Source organism: Protopterus annectens, chromosome 8.part0 (assembly GCF_019279795.1).
Source record: "Protopterus annectens isolate FY-2018-M chromosome 8.part0, PAN1.0, whole genome shotgun sequence".
NCBI lineage: Eukaryota > Metazoa > Chordata > Ceratodontiformes > Protopteridae > Protopterus > Protopterus annectens.
In genome coordinates, this window is record NC_056741.1 from 508,718,049 (window position 1) to 508,738,871 (window position 20,823).

General features: G+C 36.4%; 1 protein-coding gene across 1 annotated transcript in view; it reads left to right on the forward strand.

Moving 5' to 3' along the window:
- Nucleotides 1-13,442: 13,442 nt before the first annotated feature.
- Nucleotides 13,443-20,823, forward strand: part of LOC122808297 (melatonin receptor type 1C-like) — an 85,052-nt gene continuing 77,671 nt past the window's right edge. The window contains exon 1 of the mRNA XM_044079262.1: nucleotides 13,443-13,717. Within this exon, the coding sequence (XP_043935197.1) occupies nucleotides 13,443-13,717 (275 nt within the window). The remainder of the gene's footprint in view (nucleotides 13,718-20,823) is intronic.

Sequence of the window (20,823 nt, forward strand, 5' to 3'; positions counted from 1 at the left end):
TCTCACTGAGTTGTGTCTTTGTTGAGCACTATCCTACTTGCTGTCCCTAGAATAAATCTGTCTGCTTTATTCAAAATAATGCACAGCAAACACATTTTAGTAACCAGATTTTACAATCATGCTAACCTACTGCTTTAAAATATATCACATGACATTTCTTCCAGAATAGAGTTATACGATTATTTATGCTTGTCAATCAGATGAATTAAATGAGTTATAGTAAAGTATATGTTTGGAACACAAATTTTTAACACAGATTATTACGCTGCTGTTAAGTAGATTTTCAAAAACATTTAAATAAATGTTTCATTTTCTATGCCTTCTAAAATAAGACATTTACTTACTACAAGAAACTACATCATTTAGACTCATTATAACTGGCATATTTTATGAATAGAGTATTTTTCCTGAATCTGTGGTGTGTCAGTGTGATAACTATGTCAAAGGTTATACTAACTGCTTTCAGTTTCTCTGTGAGAATTCTGTGAGTTGAAGCTTTTGAAGTAGTTCATGGACACTGTGCATGAGACAGCCCACATCTCAGATTGTCTCTCTTAACATTTTGGCGGGAAACTTATTAAAAACTAGTGACAAACATTCATTTAGTAGTGTAAAAGCATGTAAACATGACAAAACCTTCACAATGTATTCCACAGACCATTACAGCCTCTTACTTCTTTTCAGAAAGAGAAACAAATTGAATCACAGCTTGCCATTAAATCTTCAGATATTTTGACTGGTTATGAAACAAAACATTATAACTGACATATTTTATGAATAGAGTATTTTCCTGAATCTGTGGTGTGTCAGTGTGATAACTATGTCAAAGGTTATACTAACTGCTTTCAGTTTCTCTGTGAGAATTCTGTGAGCTGAAGCTTCTGAAGTAACTCATGAACACTGTGCATGAGACAGCCCACATCTCAGATTGTCTCTCTTAACATTTTGGTGGGAAACTTATTAAAACTAGTGACAAACATTCATTTAGCAGTGTAAATGCATCTAAACATGACAAAACCTTCACAATGTATTCCACAGATCATTACAGCCTCTATGTAAGTGAAATTAAGCCCAAAATTACCAACAAGCAATAAAACTCAACATTCTTCTCCCAACTCAATTTTTATACAAATCCTATTATTCACTGTGCCCACACAATCAAAAGCATTTCTATATATTAATAAAGAAAAGAAAAAGAGAGTAGAAAATAAAAGGGAGTGAGGCAGAAATAAAAAATGTAAGAGAAAGCTGTAAGAAGTATATACAATGGAATGTTACTTACTGTTTATATTAATAGAGTTAAAAATAAAACATATTATTTACTCTTATTTAGTTCTGATTATTATTAGTTAAAGCATAACAGATTATTTACAAACAGGCATAAGCAGTATAATCAAGAAAGTATAATTAGAAATAGCATTTGAAGTACTTATAAAACTTTTACAAGGAATAAATATGTTATTATTCTATTAATTATATTTTCATTACTGTTCTCTCCTGCCCTCCCCACCCTTTGCCCACTACATAATCTAAATAGAATGTCATTGTTTAAACAAAGAAAATAATAAAAGGAGAAGGAAAAAAAGGTAAAGATAAAAAAAATGTATCAAATTACTAACCTTACTTCTTTTCAGAAAGAGAAACAAATTGAATCACAGCTTGCCATTAAATCTTCAGGTATTTTGACTGGTTATGAAACAAAACATTTCTTTGCACATAGAGAATAACTTTGATTAAATCTTTTCCAAAATATTTGTGGCTTTCTGGAAATGCAGGAACTATATTCAAAAAGATTAATAATGAACTAAAATGATGAGAGAGAAAAAAACATATAACAAATCATTTGTTTTTTAGTCTCTTCTTCTTCTCTGAAGTCTTCCATGAAGCTTCAGTTGCCAATCTCTTTAATGAAGAACTAGCCCATTCCATTTATTCTATTTTATCCAAAATCCTTTTTTCTTTGACAAACAGTAAAGCAGAGTCTAAATCTTCGAAAACCTTAGGACCATCAGGAAGGAAGATTTTAAGCTTGGCAGGAAACAGAAGGTATGTTTTAAACTGTGCTTTTTTAAGCTCCCTTATTAGTGGCAGAAAAACTTTTCTTTTAGCTATTACCATGGAAGAATAGTCATTGTCAAAACGCACAGTTGTCTCATTAATCTTAACAGGAGCTTTAGCCCAAGCAGATTTAAGAACCATCTCTTTATCAAAAGATGATAGAAATCTAACTATAACTGATCTAGGATATTTTTTGTTAGAGTTAGTATTAGCTATAGATCTATGTGCTCTTTCGATACCAAAAGAGAATGCTTCTGGTAAGTCTAAAGTTTTAGGGAGCCAAGTTGTTAAAAAAGAAGTAATATTGTTACCTTCAATATTTTCTGGCAGTCCAAAAATCCTAATGTTATTGCACCTAGATCTATTTTCCAGGTCATCCAGCTTTGTTTGTAAATGTGTATTTTGTTTCAGCTGAAACTCAATGTTGATTTCCTCTTCTTGGACTCTATTTTCCATGTCATTCACAGCTTCTTCTATGCCTGTCATCTGGTTCTTCTGGTGTTGCAGGTCTGTATGTAACAGGTCTATTTGTTTTGTAGTTTTTTCTATGAAGGTGTCTATTTTAGTATCCATTTTATCCATTTTATCAGTAAGTTGCTGGATTATAATTATCAGAGACTGAAGTTCTTTCTTGATGCTGGAGTCTTGAGAATTTGTCTTACTGGAACTCATTTCAGACTGATAAACTGACAGGAAAATTTCCACAGTGATTTCTGACAGGAATATTGTTAAGATTTCCTTTCTTTTTTAGATATAGTTCAAGAACTATATAAAACAAACGTATTTAGAAAGAAAATTACTTCAAAAATTAATTTTTTAAGTAATTAATTCCTGTCAGTGTAATGAAATTGGTGGAGCTGAAGAAATCTGCTGCTATCCTGTGTTCATCCTTCTACAAATCGGAAGTAACTCTGAACACTCACATAAGTCTTTCTGATAATTCTATCAAATATCATGGTTTTGAATATTTTGTTTAATCAATAATGCACTTTTTGCCTTTCATATGATTAATAATGCATTTTGTTCAATGAATTTGATTAATGATGCTTTTTGTGCTTTGTGAATGCTTCATATCATTTTCTTTACAAATTAAATCAGTTATGTGAGTTTTGGTTACCTGTAGTTCATTTCTGGCCTTTTTTTTTAATTGTTTGAGCACTGTATCACCCAACCTGCTCAATGTATCTTTACTGTTAACTCTGCAACTCATGGCTTGAAGAAGTTGCACTCTCTATCCTGGTTAGGACACCATGTCGCTCGTCCATTCATGATAAAACAGACAAACAGTTGTGGGTTCGGTTCAAGCAACTTTATTATATACAAACACATCAGGATTGAGGCTTAGTAACTTAAGCTTAAATAAACTTATAAACAGACTGACTACTGCACTCGTACATGTTAACACTCTGGCTGTTCTCTCAAAATGGTACTGCTGCCTCCAAGTGCTCTCTATTTATATGCACATGCCCTCACTTTGAAATGCTTCTTAAAGTTATAACACATGGTCTGTTCTACATAGGTTGTATGGGAATAAAGTGTACCAAGAAACATGTTCTGCAGATTTTCTATTGGCCTGGGATTGCAAAGGATGTAACAGGTACTGCAGGATCTGTGAGCAGTGCCTAAAGGTAGTCAAGGCTTGGGACAAGGGCAAAGCTCTGTTGATGTCCTTGCCTATGATTGTGGAGCCATCTCAGAGGGCATGTATGGATAATGTGGGGCCTCTGAGTACCCTAAGTTCCACAAGGAAGACGTATATCCTGGTGGTAGTAGATTGTGTTACTAGATACCCTGAGGTGGTGGATCTGTCCACCACTGAGGCAGAGAAGGTGGCAAATGCTTTGTTAGAGATATTCAGCAGGGTAGGTTTCCAGAGAGAAATACTGACATTGATGGCAATTTCATGTCAGACCTGCTGGCTTGTCTGTGGAAGTGCTGTGGGGTGAAGCACCTAAAGACTACTCATTATCATTCCCAGACTTATGGGCTGGTGGAGAGGTTAACTATACACTAAAGACTATGCTACAGACATTTGCAAAACAGTTTAAGAGAGAGTGGGACAAATATTTGCTCCATCTACTGTTTGCATACAGAGAGGTACCCCAGGAATCCACAGGTTTTTCACACTTTGAGTTGCTGTATGGGCATAGGGTACGGGGTCCTTTAGATTTAATTCATGATGAGAGGGTGAGTGTGATTCCCACAAGAAGTCTGTTGTGGCATATGTGCTAAACCTCAGGCAAAAGCTTAGGGAGCACATGGGCTTGGTCCAGAAAAACCTGGCAGGAGCTTAACAGCAGAAAAAGGGTGGTATGACAGGAATGCTCAAGCCCATGAGTGTGTTGTGGAACAGCAGGTTATGGTGCTCATTTCTTTCAGACAAAGTAAGTTGCAGCAACTTGGGAGGGGTCCTTCAAAATGGTAAGGAAGGTCATTAATGTTATTTATATGGTAAACTTGCTAGACAGGAGGCAAGGGCACAAATTGCACTATGTTAAGATGATGAAGCCTCAGCATATCAGGAAGGTTCTAGCAGACTGAAAAGGGCAGTGTTGACCATTAAGCCCAGTAAGTGTCAGGTGGGTATGGCAGAGATCTCCTATCTGGGACATAGAGTGGGGAGTGGTAAGATTAGACAGAAACTGCCAAATTTAAAGCTATTCAGGTGTGGCCTGTCTATGTTATCAAATGGAAGGTGAGAGCATTCCTGGGGACAGTGGGGTACTATAGAATTGTTCCCAATTATAGTACATTAGCTGCTTCCTTTACAGACCTAACAAGGAAAAACAGGCCAGACAAGGTAATGTGGACCCAGTCTGTGAGCAGGCATTCAAAAAGCTTAAAGGGGCTTTGGGAGGACCCCTTCTGTTAGCCAGTCCAGATTACAGCAATGTCAATGCAAATGGAGTCTCAAGACAGGGTATAGGTTAATGTGTTCCCAGAAGACCCATTTCACTCAAGCAACATTTTTCCAGGGTCACTTGAAAAACTAGATTGAGTCTGAGTGATGTGACGATGTGAGGTATTGTCACCTGTGCCAAGGAGAATAGGCAGTGCATGTGTAACATATGCCAGCACAATTAGCTTGAGTTTTATAAATAATTTTGTGTTATTTGACTATCACACTGACTATTACATATGCTTCTGTTAAAAATGTATCAACAGTGTTATTATAATTTATTAAATGTTTATGATTAAACAAAGAATTCTGGAAGGGAAGAGTAGAAGTTTTTGAATTTGTTCTATAATTTTCAAAAAATGCAACAGATCTTAGAAGAGCTGAGTGTGTAAAGTCCTGTAGTCAGGTGATCACATGTGATGTCATTCTCTGTCACTGAAAGGATAGAACTAACACAGCAGCTTGTTTTGTTTTGTTTGGAACCTGATTTAAAAAAAAATCTATGACAGTTATCGCAGTCAGATCAGTTCAGTTCAATAACTGGAAACTCATCACCTTGCATAGTGGAAGTAAGCATCTCAACATCTCATCTTGCCTTGCTAAATTAATTAAGGTAGCTAGAAAACAGTTATTCTTTAGACAGTCAGGAAATATATTGAGATTAGCTAAGTATTGTTTTTCTGCATCTGCTTGAATCTGACTGTGTTGTTTTTATTTCTCCCATGATTGAAATTCTGACGTTTAATGCACTTAGATCATTTTTCTATTTTATTATTTTTTATTAAATATTTTTATACCTTTCATTGTGGCCGACCTTATAGAGATTACTTTTAACATCTTGAGAGTACTTGTGCTTATTTTCGATATGCCTTGGCCAGTCCAAAAAAGCTTTGTTACTTGGATTACACTCTACCATTTATATTAGCATTGATTTTACTCAGAATAATTGGATACCCTTGTAAGAGCCTGATAGCAACTAACTGGTAGCAATGTAATTACCTTATTGTCTGGACAGAAAGGGTCACCGCTAGTACATCTATGCCAGCCTTTCCCAGGAGTGTGTGTGTGTGTGTGAAAATCAAATACCCAGGTGTGGGTGTGTCAGTTACTTGGAACTGGACACAGAGTTCAAAAGTGAGTCTTGTCTGGGATCCGGAGAGACAGAAAGTCCAGTCCCAGAGTCTGGAGCATGTTCCATGTGTGCTCTTGGGGAAATTATGCTTGAAAATACTGTGTAACTCCATTCCTGTTCTTATTGACCATCTCTCACTGGTGTCAGTGGTAAGGATTGAGGCTCCTTGATTACTGGCCGGGGGTAGGGAGGCCATCACAAAAGGCATCAGTTCACAAGTTCCTGGCACAGTTACAAATGTATATCTGTAGTATAGTGCCATTTTATATGCTTTTCTGGGATACACACAGGTCACATAATATAAAGCTACATAAAAAGTCATTAGTTGTAGCCATTTTATAACAATAGATTCAACTGACTTTGTCATGGGCTAGGTATAAATACCTTCTCAATAGCATAGTGATACACTACATGTTTCAAAACAGTCATCTGGCAAGGAGTAAAGGAAATATACAAGCATATTTGAAACATTTTTTTATCAAAGCTATCTAACTCCAGACTGCCAACATTTCTCTTTGACATGAGCTATTTTAACTTTACATAAAGGATAGCAATGATATTTTCTGTAAATTCACATTATTCCTTTAATATCCTGAGACTGGATGCCCCAGGTGAATTGTGAATGGGAACAGCAGTAAATTTAATTAATTACAGCCTTTGAGGAAACAGGCCTGCTCATGCATATATGGTAATAGGCACAATGGCTTATCAATGGTACTTTCACAATGTAAAGATGTAAGAAAAGAAGACACATGCATATCTCCAGAGCCATGTGAAATTTAGCTGTATATAGAAGTCATGGAAAGCTTCTCTGAAAGAAACAAAACATACAGTGAGTGATAGACTGAGACACAGTGCCACCATTACAGATTCCATCTGGAGATGAGCCTTGCATCAGACAAGCCAACAGTGACTGTAGCAAAACAAAAGGGTCATAATAAGAGGGTAATTGTGTTTGTTTTGTTATATCATGGCTGATGTTAAGATCTGAATAAGTGCAACAATAGAAGCTGTTATACTGTGAAGACATTCACCCCTGGTATCTATCATATTGACAACATACTCGTAAGAGTTGACCTAGTAGTTAGGGACTTGGGGACACACATATATAGTAACTTAGCATTTGATACATCTTCAGTAGTGAGGTAATCATTCTATGTTGTGCAACGTATAAACAAAGATATGGCATCTAAGTCCAAGGAAGTCATTTTTCCACTGTATTTGGGATTCATCAGACCTATCATTGAGTACAATGCCCTCTTTGGTATGTACCTCACTAAAAGAATACTGGGTGTAAGTAAATTGTCCTATGCAGACCGCCTCAAGGCCCTATCCCTGTATTCTGTGTCCTACAGGCTTTTGAGGGGATTGTCAGACCCCACTCTGATGGGACTCCTGCATATCCACAAAACAAGCAGTACCAGAATTACTCATTATAAAGACTTAAACCTTGCCTTTGATATAAATAGGAAATGCTGGAGAGATAGGTATGCATCCCAGAGACTACCCCATCTATGGAACCGGCTCCCCATCTATGTGAAGCAGAGTTCCTCCCTAACTCAATACAAGTGCAACTTGGACAACTGGATCAGAAAACAGAAATTCATCCCTGGTTTGGCACCCATGCCTCTAATGCAAACAGGTAACCTGTAAAATGCTTCATCTCCCAGGCCCATGCTTACACTTATCATGGATATCAAAACTTATCATCAGAGATTTGGGATGCATGGCTAGTCTTAAAAAGGCCCTTGTGATCATTAGCCTAGTAAATACCTATGAACCCATGAACCTATAAGAGATGCTAATAGAATGAAAACAAATAACATTCAGTTACACACACATCTTCCTTTTATACATTAATAAGAATACAGAAGATGCGTTTGTCAAGTGCAGGTGGTCATGCAAAAACTTGATGTACCTAGATATAAAAAAGGAGATGAAACATGGATAAGCATCACAAAACAAATGACACAAGAAAAATAATACAGTTCCCTTTACAGCTGCAGAATAAGATACATCTCATACAAAATCTTTCTGTTCAGTTGATCTCCCCCTTCCCCTTCCTTCTCCCACTTCTTCAAAGTCTCTTCTATCCCACCTGCATCTTTGTCTCTCTTGTACTCTTTCTCTATATATGATGACAATTATTTAATTATCTAGTGTACCTGAAAGTAATGCAGTAGACACACTTGGGTTGTCTTCCACATCAACCTCCACATCAAGGATTCTGTGTGAACACTGTGGTGAGCTGTCTGGATCTCTGACAGTGGACAAGAACTCCTTTGTTCCAGTCAGTAGTGGTTCAGTAGAAGGACCACCCTCTATAATCATATTTTCAAGGGCAGTTGCAACTTCCCTATGCCTGGCAGCTGTGATCGTATCACTGGCACAATGTCTTATTCTCAAATATGTACGTCCATGACCTCCAACTGAATTTTCACCATTGAACACCTGCTCTAAGATACAGACACAGGAATACATGTCACCCCTGCTTCTCTCTAAGAGGAATGATCATGGTGATGTAGTGCCTGAATAATCACATCATTCTTAGAGTCGGTGTATGGTGTTTTATGGGGTGCAGATATCTTGGGTACCATGTCAACAGCTACTGAGAATAATGCAGACAGTAAACCAATAGTTGCATTGTAAAATGCGTTCATAAGTAAAGCTGAAATACATCGATTTGTAAAAAAAAAAAAAAAAAATCTAACTTTGCAGCAAGTCAGTTGTTAAAGTAACAATAAGTGTTCACAGAAAGCAGCAGTACCGAGCACTCAATATGAAAACAGTTACCCCTACTTTGATGCAATTCCTTAGCTGCACAGTTACCTTTATATAGTGCAGATTCAGCCCTCTCAGCACTGTGAGTATGCAAATAAGGCATTTACTATTTAGTATTCATGAATTCCACAATATTCACTAAGTTTCAAGCAGGTAAACATGGTGTTAGGACCTGTACATTTGCATGTATACACCTCAACAGTGCAAGGATGACCATTGAGATGTGTTACCTGTTAAGGGCTTGCATGTCTAAAAATCTAGTCTAACTGCAGTAATAGTCAGGGTTTCATAGTCAGTCCTCTTTGATGTACACTTACCATGAGTGTGTCAGGAAGAAGGAACTTAAAAGAAAGTTTGTGAGTACATTGACTGACTTAGGAGAGCAACATTCCTAACATTTATATGAATTGTTTATGACCACAGAGTGTGTACCTCTGAGTAGGTTGTGTTTGCAATTTTAGGGAACTGCATTACTCACTGAAACATATAGCTACTGCAAGGCAAAACACATAGCAATCTTGTTGGAGAAGCATAGATAAGGGAATGAGGTTCACAAAATAAAGAGAATAAAATAGCTGCAGTGTTGCATTTTTTTATTTTATATTGTGTGTGGAAAAATGAGCTAGCTGTTGCCAAAACCACAGGTATCCACACATCTAACTATAAATTACACATGACAAAGTTCATCATTTGGTTGTGTTGCACCTGTAATGTCAAGAGATATTATGTCACATATTGAATATATGTAACTCTGGGATTTAAGTCCATAGAGGATACTGTATTGTGAATATAATGATGTTTAAGGTACATTTGTTTATTTTGCAAAACATCAAACTAGAGGAAAAATCAGAACTGTCTATTTTAACAACTTATTTCGTGATGTTATCTTTAAGTATTTTTTTCTTTTATCTTCATCATTTGCATTCAGTTTGGCATTGTGCACCCTTAGCTGGCAATGCTCCATACCAGTGAACTGCAGGTTCACTTCTTAAGGAAAAAAGTGAAAATTTTGATTGGGGCTGCATTCTAAAGTGCACAGTAGCCTGGCACCAGTGCATTTTTGTCAGCACGCTGGATATTACTAAGTGTATAAATTCCACTTGTCAGGTAACTATCTCTGTGGCAAACTGTGTATGTGAGGTGAGTTTAGAGAAAGAACACAGGTGATACAGGGTTCAAATCCAGTTTAAAGAAAACATTTTCTGACTGGATTCTGAATAAATATTAACACCCAGTGCTATATATGAAACAGACTGAAGTCTGTGATATATGATAAAAATCTTACCTGTAGTCCATATGAATGTATGGTACATAGGTGTTTTTGTAGTCTCACCTCTTCTCGTTATTAATAATATGTGCTATGGATGTTGTGGTGTAAAACATTTTGTGCAGTGTTTTGATACAGAAGCAAAAACATAAGCAGTGTAGACATATGTGTCATATATGTTGGAGAATTTATCCGCATTTCACAATTTATCATAATGACACTTACACAATATACTATAAATGTTGATGTCATGAGTACTTGTATGTAATATGTCCTGTCATTGTCTGTGTGTTCCTTTTTTGAGCAATTATCATTGCATCATTAAATGAAATTCTGTTTATGTGTAACCTAAGTGCTACTTGTGATGTTGCAAGCAGATGTGAAAATGATGACAGTGCCACGATAATGCTATATCAGCTTTGTTCCTTGCTGCATATATACATTAAATGAGTTAATTTGCAATACAAGCTACTTTTTAAAATATATTTTTAGTAATGTCTTCGGCATTCATGCTCTGGTTGCTACTGTGAAAACATGGTTCACTTCCTAAGGAAAAAAGTGAAAAAGACAATAGTTTGGGCTGCTTTCTGAAGTGCAAAGTAGTCTGGCACCAGTGCAGGGTCATCAGAGTTCTGGATAGTACTAAGTGAAGAAAATGCAAGTCAGCTATCTTTCTCTGTCGCCCATGTTGTATGTGAGGTCAGTTTAGAGAAAGAAGATAGGTGATGCAGTGTTCAAATCCAGTTAAATGATAATTTTAAAGGGGGGGGGTCTGAATACATATTTACATGCATTTTTTTTAATCACTAAGTTGTCTGAAACTCAACTATTCTTAGTATTGCTAGCCATAAGTGAGCTGTTGTCTGTCCCTTTTCCTATTATTTGGCATTACCTACAGTCTTGATAAAATATGGCAAGAATTAACTTTCTGATGTGGAATGAAGAAGTGAGAAGGGTGAATGTGTCACTGTAATGCAGTTCTTGCTCTGGACATTGTTATATATATATCATTTGATGGAATTTTCATTCACTGTTTTCGTATTTTTTTAATGCCTTTTATAATTGTGCTTCACTTGACAGTGTACAAATAGATTTCAGTTCCTAAGGAAAAAAGTGAAAACATTTAATTTGGATAGCCTTCTGTAGCACTAACAAGCCTGGTGCTGGTAGCATTTGGTGGAATAATTCCAATCACATTTAGAAAAGTAAGAGAGGTAATGCAGCATTTAAATCCATTTTGCATATACTTTTTACAGAGTGGTCAATATGCCATTTATCACAACATTTTGATTAGGAATGTAGCAGTAAATACATATGTCATACCCATGTTTATTGCAACAAATGCATCTACACTGCTTGCTACAGAAGCCCAATATAATATATGTAAATGATGTTAAACATGACAGTGATGGTATTTAATTTAGAATGCACTTGCATAGCTATGATTTGTATAATATTTTGGTTATAATTATTCTGAGTTGTTATATATCAGAATGATGTGTTTAGGACAGCATGTCTTGTGAAGTATGTTTGTAATTTATCCCAACATGTATTATTCAGGTCATGCAAGTGCATGCATCTGAAATGAATTTACAAACACAAATACTGCCTTTTACTTAGAAATACAGTGCCATGACAAATTAAGTCACACATGCATACAAACATCTCAGAAGTATATCTCCAGTCAGTTTTCATTATTATAGTTCTAATTACATACTAAAAAGTGCATTTTCCTGTGGCACTGACAGTCACTGTCACTAAGCAAAGGTTAAAAATGTTTTATCCTTGTTTTTCTCATAGGTTTGATTCCCAGGTGGAACTATACAATCATGCAAGTCTGTAACTCCCAACAGGGCAATATGTCACAAGTCATACCATTTTCCCTCCAACCAAGTATGATTATAACAAACACCATAAAACATTCTAATGGTATGAGCATCACACATGGCCAAATGTAAATAGTATGAGCATCACACATGGCCAAATGTCAATAGTATGAGCATCACACATGGCCAAATCTCACTGCCATATTTCACACCTTCTGTGCTTTTTGATGTACTGAGTTCCAATGTGTCTGCCAAGCCATTGCTGTGCTATAAATTGTGAAAGTACAGCAGGCAAGGCTGTGTGCCTTTGTATACAAGCTTGAAGATCTGAATTATGAGCCAATTCAGACACACATTGCTACTTTGATTGCTGGAGACGTGGCTGGCAACAGTAGGGTTGGTGTTGAATTTAAAGCATTAAGGCATGGTGTTGAGGAGTACAGGATTTCTGTAACATTACTTATGAAGAGCTGCAGCTAAGGTTGCTGAATGGAGATTATAACAGGTCTCGGTATAAAACTGAGGCTTTGAATAGATTGTCCAAGGCTGTCTGTAGTGCAACTGGCATCCCATGCACAGGGGTGCAATGTCGTCACCATTGCAATGACATGCAGAGCACTAACTGGCCCTGAGCTAGTGGGAGGATGAATTTATGACTGCAACCATCCCTCAGTTGTGAAAGTATACTGACCCATCCCCTTTTTATGATGTGGCATTAATTAGCCAGCCAATGCAGTTATTCATTAAATCTATCTCTGTCTTTCTATGATCTACTGTACAGCTGCAGCAAAGACAGGAGAAAACCATGAGGCATATCAGGAGAGACTAATTCACCTCATAGTGGCAAGGGGTCAGTATTCACCTGTTCTGACTAAAAGGCAGAGAAGTATTTTCAGTCCATCACTATATATTATCTTGAACAGTCATACTTTAACTTTGATATCAAGCCTGCATGCCTACTCCAACAGCTGTTGGTCATTGCATTAGTTAATGAGTACGTCACATTAATTGTGTGTGGGTTCAATATCCAGAAACAGACAGAGTTTTTGTTTTAACAGAACAGCATTTATAGGAAATTAACTGCAATACTCCATAACATTAACAATTCAATATTTGCAATTGCAGCTATTAACTTTGAAAGCATATAGCTGATATGACATAGTCAAATAAATGATAATTTGTCATATCATACCATTGTGGTTGATTGATTTTATGATGTATTTCTTATTTATTTCTCATATTGTATTATGTATTGAAATATGTGACGTCACTCATCTAATTCTCTCTTTTTTATCTCCCCCACCCTATCTTTTTCATATATATATATATATATATGTGTGTGTATGTGTGTGTGTGTGTGTGTGTTTATATATAAATATATATTTTCATACATTAATGCTGAAAACAAAATGACCATCAGCACAGGTATGAAAACTGACCACTGGCTTCTGATCTGATATACCTCCACAAGTGGCTGTGATGGTACCACCAGAGGCAGAAGAGACAGCCAGCATATCTGGGTCACAATGTGTCAGTGTTACATCCACAACTTCTGCCCTACCTGCTCCCCCTGCATCAGGTATCTCTGTCTCAGCTGCTGGCACAGTGGAGCTGACTGCGAACAGTAGTAGTGGAGGTGGTGGTTTTGTCATCCATCAGGAAATGACAGGACTAGAGGAGGGCATTAGGGAGAGGAGAATGACGGCAACAATTGGCAGGGTTGAAAAGATGCTGCATCATATTGGCAAAATGATGTAACTTCTGGCATTGACCCAGGCAATTGACACAGGAGATAGTGATGACAGTTCTAAGGGTGTGGGCTAGATTTTCATCTTTCTTAAGCTGGACATGGATGTGCCTCCACGGGTTCTTACTTATTCCCATTTCTGGTGTCCCCCAACGCTTTGTGTTCATCACCATCCCAATTTGCCATGTATGTCCTGTATGTCTGCACTTGCTTCAAAATTCATGAAACTGTGAGTACACTACTGCATTTATGTTCTGAAGAAGTGGATAGGTATGGTGTTATCCCACCACCCTCCTGCAAATTCCTGTATTATTATTTTGCCTGTGTCCTACCCTCTGCTTGTCATCTTCATTTTCACCATTGTCCTAATAACCCTTTTTCACATCCCTAATCTGATCAAGAATAGAATCACAGAGAAAATGCAGGGGCAGAAATTATCCATTGAAACACCTTCACTTTTTGTCCTCAGCATTTGTGCGCATGTTGGCATTAAGCACCAATGTTGAGTGACAGTGAATGGTATTTAACTTCATATAGCAATAACTGAAGATTTTAATTTCAGCTGCAGTAGCAATGTTCAGTTCATGCAAATATACCTAAATCTGTTGTGGCTTAGGAACAGAGAGTAAGTCAGTACCTTGAAACAGTTACTCTAATAGTTCTGAGGCTGCTGGATATACTACACAAGTTCCTATGTGTTAAAATAATTTCCTTGTTTGCAGACTGATGTTTTTGCATAGTGCCATGGGTTTGATTACAGCTGTTTGTGAAATTATTATTTCCTGACATATTATATTCCTATCATATGTTTAACTGCAAATGTCTGTTATTTGTCACCAGTTACAACATTTCATTAACATACCATTTGAATACTGCAGCAAGAATGTATTTGCAAAAACATTATGTCCCCAACACAGAGACATTAAACTACCATTACCCTGCTTATGTCTTAATTTTGTTTCACTCTCTTGCCCCTTCTTGTTCCTTATAGCAAGTACTTTATTGTACAGAGCATGACAGATTAATAATGAGGAATCAAGTTTGACTAACACAATAAAAGTTGTCCTACATGTACCATAAACAATACCGTTGCTGTTTCTCTAACCATTCTCATTCTCTCTCTATTCATGCCTTCTGCTTCGGTAAGTTTTCACAATTGTGTGGTTTAAATTGTATGAAGCATTTCTTTGGTGGTTTGGTGAGATAATGCACAGATCGCTATACTGATTTTTGCATACTTATAAGGGGTCTAATCCAGGCATTAGCAAAGTGTTACTGACTGTTTTCAGTGCACTATTTTATGTGCAGCTGTTGCGTATATATATATATATATATATATATATATATATATATATATATATATATATATATATATATATGTATATATATGTACATATATATATATATATATATATATATATATATGTATATATATATATATATATATATATATATATATATATATTACTATTTTCTCTCTTTTTCATTTTTTAACAGTCCTACTCTTGCAAATATTATGGGATAATGATTCCTTACTATTTTTTAGTTTTTGTTAAAGTGCTTCTGTATTGTTACTATACTACATGAGACTATTTCTTTATTTGCTTATATGTTTGTATATTCCTGTGCTTTTTGTTTATTGTAAGTTATTAGTATATAGTGGAGCTTTTCTCCTCGGGCCTCTGCTGAAAATGGACATGAATCCAGCCAGACTAGCCCGGTCAACAAATGTAAAATAAAATAAATAAAAATATATATATATATATATATATATATATATATATATATATATATATATATATGTGTATAATGTGTTGAGCACCATTAACCTGCTTCAGTCAGAATTTACTTGGTCCTTGCTTCCCTCTTCCCCTGTCTATGTATCTTCCCTTTCTGTGTCATCAGTCTTTCTCCTGTGCATTTGTACAATGTGTGGTGCCAAGCAGCACCTGTAACTTATGTTAAATGGAAGTACACAACTTATGGCAAAACCTTGTGAGTTTTTGCCTTCGGCCTCATTACTTTTTTGCCCTTTGTGCTACTGTGCATTACCTTGCTGTACTATGTACAGTCAGGCAAATCTTCTCTTGAACAGGCTGAAGAGTTAAATGTACACCACATATGATGTTCCTATTTCAAAGATTGTTAGGAGGAATATTGCCCAAATGAGACAAATGTGTAAACCGTGACATGTAACACATTAACATACCACATTTCTTTTCTGCAATGGATCTTTCGTTATGCTGCTGACTGTAATGTACACCTTCTGCAGTATTAAAATTATCATTACAGTGATGAAACCTGATGGCTACATTCTCCCTTGCCTGTTTGTTTTGTGACTGCCCCATCACACCAGTTAAATTAAGGTTGTCACGTAACATTTCCTGTTTGGAATGTTGGCATAACTCACATGTCTGTGGAATAGTTTTTGCCATAATGTCAAGAGTTTGAATCCAGAAATATGTGAAAGTCATATTTAATGTTTTAATTATATTATTATGTATTATTATGTGTGCGAGTGTTGTCGATATAGTTTTGTAACCCATTTTTATCCTGCTTATGTCTCAATCGTGGTTAAACTTTTCAACCGATGCTTTCTCCCTATTGGAAACACTTGATTGTACATATCATGACAGATTATTTATCAGGAAAGAAGTAACATCAATACCCCCCCAAGGATGTTAAAAAAATGACCCAGAAAAAATATAAAATTCTTTGTGTGACTCTACCACTGTCTCCATGTCTGTATGTGTTCCCACTTCTGTATCATCACTTTTTACTGTTTCATATTTATTAGGGTAATGGGTATAATGTACACGTTGCACAATGTTTTAATTGTCATGAGGGCAATGAATAATAATACATACATTCTCCTTTACTTCAACTTCTTGACATATTAGAAGTGTGTGAAGTAGGAGTTCCTATGTGGTGTAGTTAGATAATATTGTGGTGTGTAGATTTTTTTCTTTGAATATTGTCAAGGTACGAATCAAGATGCATGGCAGTGCATTTTTGAATGTTTAGTATGACTCTTGAGGGTGTAACTGTTGGCTGTACATTTTCTTAAAGCATTATCCTACTGCTGCATTAATGTGTTTCCCTATTGGGAACACTGTCTTGTATGGATCTTGCCTGAATAGTTATGATGATAAAAGCAAAGAGTAACACAACGCAAATATGTGCAGAAATGAACCATAAACTAATGTCTTAGCATGTGTGTGTTTTCCCTTTCAACAAATGTCCTCCTCTTTCCACCCTTTCTGTGTCATCAAATAAACCTCCTTGATTCAAATTGGTTTCCATGTTTTCATCATCAATAACATGCATGGTCCCGCATGTGTTTCATAGTACACCTGTCTCATATATATATAAGAATTGAAGAACTACAACTGTCATGACAAGTGTGTAAATCATGAAATTTGAAACATGACCCTAAGCTATATCTTTTCTGTATTCCATCAGTCTCAGATATAGCCATATGTGTATATACTGCTTATTTATGTGAAAGTCAACATAAAGCACCATAGATGACTGCAAATTCCTATTTTAATTTCAACACCTCAGGGTATGATTATGCATATGCCAATACTTTGTCATCAGCCACACAAATTAGCTTGACAGTTGTGGACTTCAGAGAGAGAGGGTTAAAAAAATATTTGCAACAAATAATTCTTTGAGTAGGTTATACAACTTCTGTATGTCTTTTAGGAATTTTGAAACCAAGGTATCTGGATATCAGAGTGATTCTGAATCAGTGAAGTCAGTCTGTTAATGTATGCCTGCATTCCAGTGGTTACACTTGCAGGTGTGGTGTGTAACCCTTCCACACATAATCTGTCACTGTTTTCAGAAGTGAACTGCCATATTTAGTAAGTGTCTGTATTGTCAATGGACATTATGCAAACATGAGACAAGACATCGGACAGTGACGCAATAAATGGTTACTATTTGCATGCAATCATCCTGGGATGATCTATCATGAATGCTTGCTTGTCAATCCATTACTTTATAATTATGATTGCTATTGGCATCTTATACTGTGAAACAGGTCCATATTCTTCACAATAACACAATATATATGAATAACGGTATATAAATCTTTGCAGGCAACTACATCATTATATGGAATAAGTACAGTGGTGTTATGCTGGCCTGCCCAGACACATGCATTTGTTCCAAAACCCATGATGAACAGTAGCAGATGTTCCAAGCAGTGATGTTTTACTACTTACAAATGTGCATTTTCACATCATTAAAGTCAGTCTTCAGTTATGGTGCTTATGATTCATACTGGGTTCTCTGGATTCTATAACTAGGCAAGAAGGAGGATCAGCTCTCCCACTGATGAATAAGTATATGTGTGTGTGGTTCTATTGACAGGTAATGACACCTCAACAACAGATGTGCTGCATCCAGTTCCAAGCATTAAAAGAATTTAACTTTGGACACAGCTCTTTCTGCACTTTATCTCAATTTTGCCACATCCTATCTGCAACACAATGATGAGGTTATCATGTCAAAAGTGCACTCCCTACCCTGAACAGTCAAACTTGTCTTGGGACACTTGTGGCTAACAGTGTGTCCTCTAGATTGTATAACTTGATAGGTAGGAGTTTCAAATCTTTCAGTTGGAGAATTTATGTGTGTGGCTACAATATTAGGCATGTATGGCTTCCTGAAAAGATGTGCTGTAATCAACCTCAAATCATGGAAAAAAAAAATAAAACTAGGAAAGTATTTACACATGCTTGTATCCCACTTTTACCAAAAGCATGTTCTTTGCAACACATTGATGAGGGCATCCTTACATAAGTGCTGTCTCTCACTATAAAATCAGACTTCTCCTGTGGAACTTGCAGCTAATACAGTGATATCTAGATTGTATATCTAGATAAGTAGGAGTTTCAAAACTGACAGCAGTGAACGTGTATGTGTGTGGCTACATTATTACGCACCTATAGCTTCCTGAATAGATATGCTGTAGCAACTTTCAGTCAGGATGATTTTAACATGGGTGAAGATGCCCAATCAACTTATCCCACTTTTACCACAAACATCTTCTCTGAATCAAACTGATGAGATCATCATGTCAAAAGTGTACTTTCTACACTTACTAATCATACTTCTCCTGTGGTATTTGCTGCTAATGTTGGGTTTTTATTGATTGTGTAAATAGATAAGTAGGGGCTTTGATTCTAGTATTGGTTAATTAATGTGACTGTGTGTACTGTCATGTACAATTATGTCCATGACAACACTCTTTATATAAACCTCCACACAGCAGACATATTTTCACCAATAGAGGGCTACCCTATACATTTGTATTACCCCCATATAATAGCCAGGTTTAAAAACACAATGGTTACATCATGCTATTAAATGAAATACATCACCATTTTGCTATGAGTTATCCTCTGGTGCTAGCTGTTGATACTAGGCTCTCTAGTCTGAGTGAGAATAGAGGAAGGAGGTTTGAATCCAGCCATGATTGACTACTCTCCATGTGTGTTTTTCTATCATGCTGTGTACAGAAGGCTTGTAATGCATGTATCTGTGTGTTGTTACTATGCACGTCAAACACCTTCATCCTTTTTAGAAGAACAACATATTAAAGAATGGTGATGTCATCCATTCAAATGTGCACTGTCACAATTGTAAAACAACATCTTCTGTGGTGCATTCATTCAGGCAATGTTTTGTACCTTGTGATCTTAGGCAGTCTGTTCAAATCCAGGTGTTACTCCTTAGACTCACTTGTGTCAGTATGCCTGAGAATGTGCATGCAGGCAACAATGTTGTCAGCCAGCTCTCTGCTGTGTACATGAATGGTGTGGGATTCCTATTACAAGAATTTATGCTCATTTTTCATGCAGAAATTTCTTTACTGGATAGTGATGGTGCCATGGGATGACATTTGGCTTTCCCATCAGAACTGCTAAGGATTTCCCTGTGGTGTGAGGACATCAATGTTCTGTGTGCTGTTGCCTTAGTAAGGCATGCATTGCAATCTATGATAATCCATAGATTGTGCACGATTGCCATTCTCCCATCACAGTAACAACTGCTTTACACATTACGTATGTTTGGGTATACCTAACAGCAGGCAATCTTGTGTGAGAAACAGACATATAGCAACAGCCTTTTAAAAGAAATTACTGGTACACATATCTTTTGCAGCTATAACATGATGCCATAGATCCAAATGTTTCACAATTTTAACATACTTGCACTGTGGTGTGTTCATTCTTCCCAATATCATGTAGCTTCTGGTGTGACATAGTCAGGTGTTCAAGACCAACACTGACTGACTGTAAGCATAGTGTGTCAAAATGAGGTTGGCCATGAATGACATCTACAATTGCTATAATGTATACAATTACAGTGGGAGAAAACTCCCCCATCCCTTTTATCTCATAGAAATAGATTGTAATACAATAATATGTTGTAATTACTTCATATAGGTGGAGCATCAGAGCTTTGTTAAGACTTCCACTGTGATACATGTGATTCATACACTTGTTGTTACTTGATGAATTTACATAGCTTGCTGTTCAATTCCAGCAAGGGACAATATTATATGAACATACTGACATTATACAAACAGCTGCACAAAGTTATTATTCCCAGTTTTTACTTTGGAGAAAGAAATATAAAGTTGTTTTGTAATTTCCTGCCAGGAGACAGTTGTTCTGCGAATGTCACTGAAAAATTAACAATCTATGATGAAGAAAACAATCACAGATCTCTATGAGGCAATAGTTTAAAAGGAGGTGGAAGAGGCCATGAGAAATGTTGAGCTAGGAATTTCTTAGCCACTTAAGTCTAGGAGAGTGAAGAGAAATGTGGATACTGAAAAGAAACATGGATACAAATGAAGTGTTCTCATAACAAATAAAGTTATAAAGTTCAGCCATAGGTCGTGCCCTACCCCATGTGATCAAGGAATAAAGGGGGCATTATAAGAGAACAGCATTGGCAATCATGGAAGGAAGTGTTCATCTGATACAGATATGGATGTGCCAATAGTGCTAAAAGCCGTAGAAGATGTTATAGGCATATGAGGAAGATAATTGTCAAGGAAATGTCTGACTCAAAGTTGATGTTAGTTCTGTC